The 11,587-nt window shown below is 38.7% G+C and overlaps 1 protein-coding gene and 1 long non-coding RNA gene across 2 annotated transcripts; both read left to right on the forward strand.

Annotated features, from left to right (window-relative positions):
* Nucleotides 1–1,907: 1,907 nt before the first annotated feature.
* Nucleotides 1,908–4,028, forward strand: LOC307042149. Its single transcript, XR_013809014.1, has 2 exons — nucleotides 1,908–2,036; nucleotides 2,560–4,028. It is a non-coding gene; the product is annotated as an uncharacterized lncRNA (long non-coding RNA).
* Nucleotides 4,029–5,310: 1,282 nt separating this feature from the next.
* Nucleotides 5,311–8,229, forward strand: LOC307042473 (coiled-coil domain-containing protein 106-like). The gene is made up of 6 exons (XM_079686350.1): nucleotides 5,311–5,551; nucleotides 6,081–6,147; nucleotides 6,258–6,311; nucleotides 7,098–7,220; nucleotides 7,338–7,520; nucleotides 7,716–8,229. The coding sequence occupies exons 1-6, from the start codon at nucleotides 5,549–5,551 to the stop codon at nucleotides 8,021–8,023; spliced, it is 738 nt and encodes a 245-aa protein (XP_079542476.1). The 5' UTR covers nucleotides 5,311–5,548; the 3' UTR covers nucleotides 8,024–8,229.
* Nucleotides 8,230–11,587: the final 3,358 nt, after the last annotated feature.

Consider the following 11,587-nt stretch of genomic DNA (forward strand, 5'->3'; position numbering starts at 1 on the left):
TGCCCTTCGTAGTATAAATTCCACGGGTGGAGCTATCAATTCTTCCCGGTCCTCCGGACCGCCTGGAAATCTCTTACCGGTACTAAGGACCGGGTAGGACCGGCACACTTTCAACACTGCTAAGCACACATACCACCTACAGGATGAGACGTTCATGTGTACAGTGATATCAAGACTAAATGATCTTTTGGAGGACGTAAAGCAACACACCCCACATGACAGTAGTCTTCCTCTCACCTTCACGCCCCCCAAACACAAAAGGCAGAAGAGGACCATAACACCTCTCAGTACCAGCCATCGTAGACACCCTTTTTCAGGCCGGGTGGGTCATAAAGCTGAAGTCATGAGATCCAACTACAGAGTGGACAGCTTGAACAAGATTTTAAGAGCTAAGTCCCCAGAGTCTAATGCGGGAGGAGCAGGCAGGGGTACGAAGAGGAGGATAGGTGCTTTAGGTAAGAACAAAGTATATTTACTTTTGCCATCTCCTCTATATTCACAAAACACAGCCAATCATCCATTCCAATCCTATGTGACATGGCACAGTTAATTTCACTCCAATAGAAATTGGTATAAAAGAGACCATTAGTCTTCTCATTGTGCTTATTGCTGTGGATAGGTGTTAACTATTGTTGTTGTATTGTATCATATCAAAAGTTGTTTTCATCCAAGGCACCACCGCCAGGTGAATGTTGGAAGCTTGGAGATGAATGGAGCTGTAAAGAGGTGGTAAGTAAAACAACGTTTTTAATCCATTGCATGTGATTGATGTAGTTATAAAAAGTATATCATAAGCTGTCATTACAGTCTAAATATCTAACAGCAAAAGGAGGAGAGTCTGAGGAGGAGAGGAGATGAGGAGAACAGAGGAGAGGAGACAGCAAAAGGAGGAGAGTATGAGGAGGAGAGGAGAACAGAGGAAACAGGGAAAGCAGAGTAAAGAGCAGAGTTGAAAGAGAAGTTGAAAGCAGAGCAAACAGTAGCAGGAGAAGTAGAGCAAATGTAAAAGTAACTTTGAAAAGTATCAGCAAGAAGATCAGAGTTGCATAATGTTATTTTGTTTTATTCGTTACTGTTATATTAATGTTGTATGTTAATTTTTGTACATAGGATAATAAAGATGATCTTAACCTTGAACTCGATTCATGACCTCATTTCATTATTAAAACCTTAATATCAAATTACAGACTGGATTCAAATTAGGATCTCCAAATGTGTTGATGTAATGTTTGTGATAAACTGAAGGATAAAGTGTTCCTTTATGTGTTGAGAAAATTCCCCTCCCTCCTAAGCCAAGTAAGGTGTTTAAAAAGCCTCTTGGATCAGCTGGAAAATGCATCATCACAAAGCTGAAAACAGCTGTTTCACTTTACTTTTGAAAGATACGACAGAGACAAAGCTACACATATATGATGATATTATAGAATATGATGCATTGCTGTAGATTAAACTACCCAACGGGATATAAAAGAGGTAAACACATCTACAGCAGTAACATGCAACATACATTTTATTGCACCAGGAGCTATCTTGGGACTTTTACTGCAACAACGTTGACTTGCCTGTGAATACAAAATAAACCATAGTGTTGCTGATCTACAGTGTTGGCATTCTTCTTTCAACAGCAAGACCGCTAACAAGTATTTACATACTTAATATAGTTTAGTTTCTCGCCATCCCAAACGTAAACATTCAGCCAAGTGACTGCGCTTCCGAGCCGCTCCGATTACAACCTAGCCGCTCCGATTACAACGAGAGTTAGAACGAGAACGTGACGTCATATTTACATTAGACGGATCCTTTCTAGCCATAACCCCTTAGTAGGCGGAGTCGGCCACTAACGGCTCGACAGTGACGTCAGAGTTCAACTCCCGCCTTCTCCAGCCTGCTCCAAATAAGGGCAAAGAGGCGGAGCCGAGGCGGTACCTGCTGCCATGGCTGCCACCGAGCTGAAAGTTCCAGAGCTAGCTGAAGCTACCGAGCTGAGCTAACATGCTCCCCATCTGCACACTGCCGTGGCATTTTACGTTTCTAAGGTAAGCGGACATGAAACTATTCGGCTAAAACTATAAATAAAACTATAAAGTTATTGAGTTTTTAGCATAATACTTCAGAATCTTAAAATCCCTTAACGTTTGTATGCAATTGTGCTAAATTCAACACTGGAATCAAGCAAATATTAATATGTTTGCATGACATTAGTTATTTATATTTTGATATCAAATAATTATACGTTTAATAAATTTAAGTCAAGCTAAGGTACATGTGATGGTAGCTAGTTAGTGCTCTTACCTGTGAGGCCTCCTCCAAACAGCATAATAACCAGACTGTATCATTAAAACTAAGTACCAGTTCTAGATCCTTGACTTTAGACAAACAATTCAAAAGACAACATATATTTAAAGACCAATCTTTATTTGAATGTGCTTCTTAACCTGATATATTAGTTATACAGTAATAGTATTGACAATCTAAAAAAATTGAGCAACTCAACAGTCAACTTTATGTTTCTTAATTGTCTAAAGCATTTGTTATTTTCATTTTCCCCCTCATATTCAGTGTGGACGGATTGAGACAGCGTGGTGTCCAGAAAGCTGCAGAGACTTCAGGGAGAAACCTCCGTGTGATTGACGTCCTGTCTGTTGGTTTGGAGAGGACTGAGGGTCTTTCCTCAGCGAGGAGGACTAGGCCTGATGGAGGAGCCCATGCTGGGCAAAGCTGATACCAACTGAACAGGCCTAGTCTGTCACTTTATTTGACTAAATGTGTTTACTTTAATAGTTTTACACCTTCTGTCCATATGTGCTTTTTATTTAAAACATGTTTGATTAAGTTTTGGTTCACATTTCGATAAATTGTATTTGTATTTGCACTCCTTTTGTCCATTATTCTTACTGAAAATGTTAGATTACATCTGACTGAAGATTGGCCCCATTTATTTGTGACGTTGCAAACTCTGCGGTACAAGGCACAAGTGATGTGAAGCTCATAAAGCGAGGCAAATAGAAATAATCAGCTGATGGAGTGTAGATGTGGAAATAGGTGCATTCGATCAGCTGACTGTTTTTACAATAAAAGTAGTGTACTGGTCTTAAAATCTCATAACATCAGCTTTTAATTTTCCACTTGGATGTTCTTCTTGACCCTCAGAGAAGGAGAAAAATGTTGTGTCTTTCAGGCATGTCCTTTCCTAACAAAAATGACAGGATACATAAAACATATTATTGCAGAACAAGTGTGTTATTTATGAAAGCGGTGTGTTTGTGTGTTTAGGGGCTGTAGATGTAATTATTTTGTAATTGTAATGTTTTTTTTTTATTTCAACAGTGAGCTACAAAAACAATCAGATTATGAATGAAAAGTAAGAAGTTCATCAACATTGAAATATATGTTATTATCAAAATAATATTTAACTGTTATCAAAACGTAGTGCAACTGTAGAAGCTAGCTCTGTTTGCTCACTGAAAGAATAACTTTTACCACGTTTTTTACAGACAATATTGAGAGATAAATAGTAGCAGTTCTCACTATGTGTTAAATATCTTTGCCTTTAATAAATTAAATTAGAAAGCTGACAAAATCATATTGCTTGTTAACATCTAAATGTAACTTTTTGCACAGAAAAAACCCTCAACTTCACTGGTGTGTAGGTGATCTAGTATTGTTATAATGGAATGTATATCAGTGTATTAAAGTCAATACTTTCTTGATTTTTTGTACAGTATGAAAAAAATAGTATTTGTACCTTCACTGCTGTGAGGAGTCCAGTTCTGTCTCTCACTCTCTGGTCCAGCCTGTCTGCATCACCTGGACACCTTAAACAAACAGATATATATGTAAAGTACCATGTGTACAAACAATATAACTGATTCTCTTCTGTTGAACATGTTGGATTGTGTATTGTCCGAGTCAGGGTCCTTTTTATTTTACTGTAACTTTGGAAGTTGTGTTACCAATGCTTGCTGTTTATTTGATACCCATTTGGTAATGCAATTCATAAAAACAACAAGGTTTGGGTTTGTTCTTCAGACTGTGATGTTAACGTGTAAGCTCAATAATGAACTCCAGCTCAACCAACCATATTGTAATATCTAAGTAATCATCTTGAAATATGACATTAATAATTGTAATATACACACATCTTGTTGTGAGGTTGATTTCACATACACTACTTCGACATTAGCTTGTCTACATACTTGAGCATAGCCAATTTAAATTAACCTTAGCGATGCATACAGTTCCTACCTACATAATAATCATCTCTAAGTTACAAGGATGACCTTATTTTATCAACCTCAAACAGAAGTCGTTTGTTCAACAGTATTATCCCACTTAACGCTTTACACTTGTCTATTTCATTTTAACCTTTATAAATATAATCTATAATTTTAAATTGGAGGCTACTATTAGCATCGTTAGCACCGATGTAGCTACCACTGGCTTACACGCTAACCCAAGCCGTAACATTAATTACGTAGTTGATTAAAATCATTAACACATAAATAAGTACTCGAATTTCACTTACCGCAAAACCGCATTCATGCACCGTCTGTTTCAACCGCAGAGCGAGTCACAATAGTCCGATATATAAGCATGAAGAACACACAAACACGGCCGGGGGCAAGTTGTGTTCCCTGGATGAGCTGAACAGGCAGAGTGCCTGTAGCTTCACGGAGCAGCTAGCAGAGAGACAAGAAGCTAACAGCAGCAGTCACTTCACAGAGCCGTCACTCAATGTGACCACGCCCTAATTTATGCAAAAACTTTAAGACCTAATATAAATAAAAGGGTCGTGTTAGAAAACAATTCACTCACAGATCCATAATCATGAAGGTGGAATCTAAGTATATTCATAATAATATTTGTTGCATCCATGGGTAGAAACATGTTTTTTTCTGCTGTAAAGTTGGGCATTTTAACATGGGGGTCTATGGAAATTGCTCCTTTCTGCAGTCAGTCCCTATCGGCCAATATATGAACTGCAGTGTGTGCCACTTCCGTATTGGCGTCCCGGCTCTTCCACAGAGTTTGCCGCTTGACTGCAGCCCATGTTCTCATCTGTCTATCCGCCGGTTACTTCCGCTAACAGCGAAGCTCCGGAGGCGAAGTCCCGCCCATCTACTTCCGACCTATGGGACCTTATTATTAACAGTTCATGAGCATGTCCTCCTCCTCCCCCACCTGTTGACAGTGCATGAGCGTGCTCTCTGACCCCCCCCCCCCCCCCCCCCCACGCCTAGTTTTTCAACTACATTCATTCGTTTGGCCATGATGTTTAAATGTAGGGATTTTGTTGCAGCGGTTTGACTCTGATATTGTGTAAACATGTGTTTTAGGATCATTTTTGGCGTAGTTTAAGTTTGACAGCGCAGTAACCTAGAGGGGAACGGGAGTCACCTGACAGGTTGCAAACGGCAAATTCATCCAATCATTCACTATCATATTAAATCCCCGTCCAATCAGCAAAAAGAAACTGCCTGCTAGCTTTTGGCCTTTTCCACTTGCCTTGGAGCTTGAAGAGGGACATTGGAAATGTTGTGCATCGAAAATGGTAAGTTACGTGCTTTGCTTTCTTATTTTTGTATTCATTGTATTGTATTTGTTGAAAATGCTCTCTTTCATGTGCACTCTGGACCTCTTTGAATTGTGTGCTTAATAAAGTAATTATTACCAACTCACGTTGTTGGCCGCGTTAGCTCAATATTGTCATGTAACCTACCCACTACTTGGCTGTATAATTCGTATAATGTTCATTATTGTTAGTCCATAAGTTAATAGGGACCCATTGCTTTTCAAAAGTCAATTATAGCTATCTTGCAAGCCGATTAAACATTGTAGTTAATCACCACAGACAACATGAGTCCCGCTTCAGAACGGAGAACTTGCTAGCTAGCTAACAACTGGCGCGAAGGCACGTGGTTATCTTTTAATTGGTTTAACCCCGGGTCAATCGCTTTCATTTGGCCAGCTCGCTGCCTTTTAGACTCATGTTTGTGCACTCTAACTGTTATCCAATGTACATATTCAGCCTTTTACACAATATTTAATAGCTTTATTCTTATTTTTTTTTACGGCCTAAGACAAAGAAGAAGAATCAGGTCCCAAAAGAGGAGTCGAGGATGGAGTTGATCAAAGAGGATCTAGATGGTAAATTGTATATCCCTTAACTAAGAAGTACAACTTAAATGATTTCCTTGTCAAACTTGATTTTAACATTCATGTCCTCTATTAATCAGTTTATTGTTCTTATGCCATAGGTCCTGAAGATACAGAAAGCTTGGCCCCAAGTTGCAGTACCAGCCTTGGATCAGGTGATTTTTTTTTTCTTTGCATTGATTCTTTGTGTTGGTAGTTTATAAACATTAAACCATATGGCTTGTTCATGCTGAGATGGAAATTGTTGCCAGATTTAGCCCATACACCTCCTTAAGTTATGGTAAAAAATAAACAGCTTGTCAAAATTCTGAGACTATAGGTTAGAGACAATTCACTTCAGTAGCCTTCCAAGGACAAATGTAAGCTTAAAAGAGAACCCAACATGTAAATAAATGTTGCTGTTATATTGTGCTTTATAGAATAAAAGCACACATCACCTCCATGTTCATGTTTGGCCACTCAATGATACATTTAAATATTCACAACATAGTGATCACTAATACATAGAAAGTGTCGTTTTTCCTTACCACTGTGCATGCTCATGCGGGTAAAAGTTGGGTCTCTGTAAACTGTAAGAGTACAGTCTTGACCTGCTCTATAGGAAAAGTTGCGATTTGGAGCTACAAAGAAATACTTGTAATTTAATTAATATCTGATCATTATTATGACGCACAGTGGTGATGATAAGCAGTACACTGTAACTGACATGGCCGATGTTGACTAGGGAAACCACATATTATCTGTTGTCTCTTGTGGGAGAGGGGAAGTGGATAATTGTATACATTTTTTACTTTATCGGCTGCTTCTTTTATGGTTTTAAAATCCTTGAGGTTCATCAAGTTAAGGCACAAACCATTACCTCCAATAAGTTTCCCGTTACTCAATACTGTATCATAATCTTTATTGTAATCTTCTCTCAAACTGTCCTTTTGTTTTTTAAGGATCAATCTCAAGATTGGAATTCCAAGAGGCCAAGATTGAATGGCAAGATAAAATGATAAAAGATGTTGAAGGAGAGCGCAATTTCTTACGCGAGCAAGGCTTGGGGTTGCAGAAGAAATCAAGTGAGTGATTCGAGAAGAAACTGCACATTTGTATTCAATTGTTATAGAAGGTGTGATGTTATGTATCTCCTCATAACAAGCTGATCAGTGTGTCATCTGTCATCCGTTGAATTTAAGCTCAATCAAAAGTCCCTACTTTGGAAGAGGATGTCAGCATGTCCGAAGATGACACTTCCCAAAGCCCTGCAGACCTCAGTGATTCCTCAGACAGTGATGTTGTCATCCCAAAAAAGAAGCAACGTAGCACACGGAATCCTGCATCTCCAAATGCGGCTGTGCCTGGGCGAGCACATATGAGAGGTGAACAACTAAATGTCATGAAAAGTAATAATGATAAAGATCAGATAAGCAGATTTTGCTATCCCTAGAGTATGCTTTATAGTTATTTTTAAAGAGAAATGTCAGTTGTTTAGGCTATTCTTAGCGCCATCTGCTGGACAGAATTATTAGTCTGTGTACTCATCCCTTGTGTATTTGTTTGTTTGTTTTTTCCAGTCAAAGGGCCAGCGGAGGTTGTCCATAGGTATAAAAAGATCCTGAAAACCTTCGGACATGTTCGCACAATGTCTGAAGCCTTCAGGATAAATAATGTGGATCGGGGAACCATAAAGATGACTGCTCCAATTGCAGAGCTCAAGATTGTGGACCCAGACACATTTAAGACCCTCAAGTTTGATCCTGCAATAGACACCCTGCTTTCATTTGCCAAGAAGTGTGCAACAAATGTTACCGTCGATAAAAAGGCCAAAATGGAGGACATGAAAGCCAAAGGCAAGCTTCTTCCCTTGCTGATGAAGTATTAAAGGGCTGGTTTTATCGGTTTAGATAAGGTGCACTGGAAGAGTTTTATATTTAAATGTGAGTTTAGTAGTACCCTCAAGAGCAAGTTCAGGTTTTATATTTACCTATCTATTTTTATTAAAAAGTACAGGTGTGTTGTGAGCCTTGGAGACACTTTAAATGTTTGGTATGTGTCTGAACCTCTCTTAAGTGGTTACATTTGAATAAAACAGATATTTAAACGTCTGCCTACTTTGTTCATGTACTGTTGAGGTTAATTTCAGTAGTTTTGTGTTAAAATGTATTTTCAAAATGTGAAAAGGAGGCAACTTTAGAATAGGGAACATGTTCAGGTCAATTAGACCTGGCTTACTAGCTTATTGGTTATGAACAAGACTTCACTTTAGTATAGGGAACATGTTCTTAGATAGAAATACCTAATTAGAGTCAAATTACTAGCTTATTGGTTATGAACACGACTTCACTTTAGAATAGGGAACATATTCTTAGATAGAAATACCTAATTAGAGTCAAACTACTAGCTAATTGGTTATGAACAAGACTTCACTTTAGAATAGGGAACATGTTCTTAGATATAAATACCTAATTTTGAGTTAATTAGACACAATTAACACTGGTAGTTTCATTTCTAGTTACATAAGAATAGATCATATTTGTTAAGTGTTATTAAGGGAGAATTACTATTCTTGTGCTACTACTGCCTTATTAGGCCCTTATTGAGCAGAGCATATTAAGACCCAAACTCATGTACAACAACTTCCTTACTTGCAATGAATAAGCACTAATTAGAGGGTTATTGAGGAAAAACTCTCAACTAATAGCTTATTACTTGTAGAATATGGTCATGTAGAATAAGGCATTAATAAGTGTTTTATAATGACTAATAAAGAGCCAATATACTGCTAATATGCATGTTAATTAGCAAGTAGTTGATGGTGAATATGTGTACCTTAATATAAAGTGTTACCTTATTTATTTTTTTACATTCTCGAAAAGGTCGTGGGCTGTGACAAGTTTTGCGTCCGAAGCTCATTTTATGCCATTGCATTTGTTGCAACACTTTAAATCTCAGTTCTTAGTCACCCCCAGAGTATGTGTAAAAAATTTTTAAAAAATTGTCCATCCGGTTCTTAAGTTATAAATTGGTGGTGTTTTTGGTGCCCCCTATTGTCCAAAATGAAAATGCTTTGGTGTGCCAATTCCCCAAGACAGATTTAACCTATTCACCAAAATCTGTGATATATGGATACACTGTTGATGGGTTATGAGCATTTCTTTCTCAGCCCCACTTTTTTGCGATTACGTTTTGATTAATGGTGGCAATATTTATTGTCTGAACATGCTAATTTTCTACGGTAATGTGTCCGACCCTCCACCGATTTTGTATACGAAGTTTGGTTTTGAAAAACAGAAAATGTAAAGGTCCCATGTCATGGCCATTTCCACTGATCATAATTCCATTGTTGAGGTCTACTAGAATAGATTTATATTGTGCAATTTTCCAAACTCACATTGGTTTCTCATACAGCATCTCTGTAAACTACGTGTATTCACTGAATTTCACTCTCTGCCTTTAACGGCTCGTTGTAGCTCCAGTATCTCCAGCCCCCACCCTCCCTGTGAGCACAGTGTGCTCTGATTGGTTGGGACGTTGTGAATCGCGCTAAGCTCCCTGGAGGTGTTGTTTCTTTGTTTAGCGATACACAGAGAAACACAGCCAAACTCACCCTGAGCACACACAAAGTCACAGCCGAAGTAAAAACAATAAGTGTGGCTTGATATTGAGTAAGAAAAAGGTTGATAAACGCTGTGAGAATGGGTCTGCAGAGAGAATTTCGCCGCCATCCCAACTGTCTGTTATCAGCCTGCAGCCAGGGAGGAGAAATCAGCAGAGCTGCTTGCACTGAGTGTGTGTGTGAGGAAGTCCGTGGATTGGTCAATTTGGACCAATCAGCAGGGGCTTAACGTAACGGCTCCGCGGACTTAACGTAACGGCTCCACGGATTGGTCCATTTCGTTCTGGGTACGGTTGACATCATGCGTACCCGGAAGAATCAAATGGACAATGACGTATCTCCAACGAGGCGTTTTGGGGAGGTATTTTCTGTGTTAGAGTTTTACTCGCTACAGGGTGTACTTTGAGGGTTTGTGACTCTGCAGACCGTTTACATGCATAAAAACCTTCATAACAAAGAAAGGGAAGGGTAATAACCAGAAAAGCATGACATGGGACACATGACATTTAAATTTAAGTGAATATTTCACTGTCTTTGACATTATGCTAATTTTAAAAAATGTAGGTGGAGCTTAGGGTTCGAAGAGGATCATTTGTAGAGAAGGTCCACCCGGATACCCGGATATGAGTGCACAATTTCAGGTCATTCTGAGTTACGGTACGACTTTGTAAATGTATTCCGAAATGGGATTTTCATAGGTGGCGCTAGCGAGCAAGTTGGAATATTTAACCCATTGACTCCAGAATGTCGCAATTGTTACCGGTCCTGGCGTCCGTGCAAAATTATACAACTTTTGAAGCATCCTAAAGGCCTCAAAAACAGGAAAGATGGCGACTAATAATAATAGGAAGATTTCATCCAATAACAATAGGTTCCTCGCACTTCGTGCTAGGACGCCGTTGGGTCCTAGCGCTTCGTGCTCGGGCCCTAGTAAGAATAATACCTAGGATAACAATAGGTTCCTCGCACTTCGTGCTAGGACGCCGTTGGGTCCCAGCCGTTCGTGCTCGGGCCCTAATAAGAATAATACCTGATAACAATAGGTTCCTCGCACTTCGTGCTAGGACGCCGTAGGGTCCTAGCGCTCCGTGCTCGGGCCCTAATAAGGTATAATGCTCAGAGAATACCCACAAAAATATCTGCCCCATCACACATACACGCACGCACGGACGAACACACACACGAGACCTCAGTAAATGGAGAACACTCGATTAACTTAATAGATAAAGCTGAACTCTGGAATAAAAATGTTTAATAAAAAGCGGTAACTGTCATCAACATTTGGAATCAAAAAAATCAAGAAAAGGCTGACAATTAAAGGTTGTATACTGGAACTGTTTAACATCACGTTCCTACAAACATACATATGATTCCACATGCATTCCTTATTGGTTAAAAAACTAAACACTGTCCTTCTTTGTAAATGACCTGGAGTGTCAGTCTAGGCCTGTGCTGTCAAAAAGTGTTTGTTCTACATACAGTATACGTACAGTATGTCAGGTAAATCACACTTCTACAAAATGCACTTTAAAAATAGCTGCTTCCAAAACAAGTAAAAAAGTATGAAAACAAGGTTTATTCACTTGTAATAAGTAATAGATTACAATAAAACAAGTGAACATTTTCTTGGTAACATTTCTTGAAATAAGAGGGCATATATATATATATTAATAAGATCCTGTTAATAGCTGGGAAAACTTGTTTTGAACTATATTTACGAGAATCCAGAAATGTTTTGATGAAATTAAATGAAAATAAGCCAGAGATGCTCAAAAGTTTTCTATTTTCTGATGTTAGTTGGTGGTTTTCCCAAAAAAATGTGTTTTTCTA

This window comes from Notothenia rossii, assembly GCF_949606895.1.
Source record: "Notothenia rossii genome assembly, chromosome: 6".
Lineage (NCBI taxonomy): Eukaryota > Metazoa > Chordata > Actinopteri > Perciformes > Nototheniidae > Notothenia > Notothenia rossii.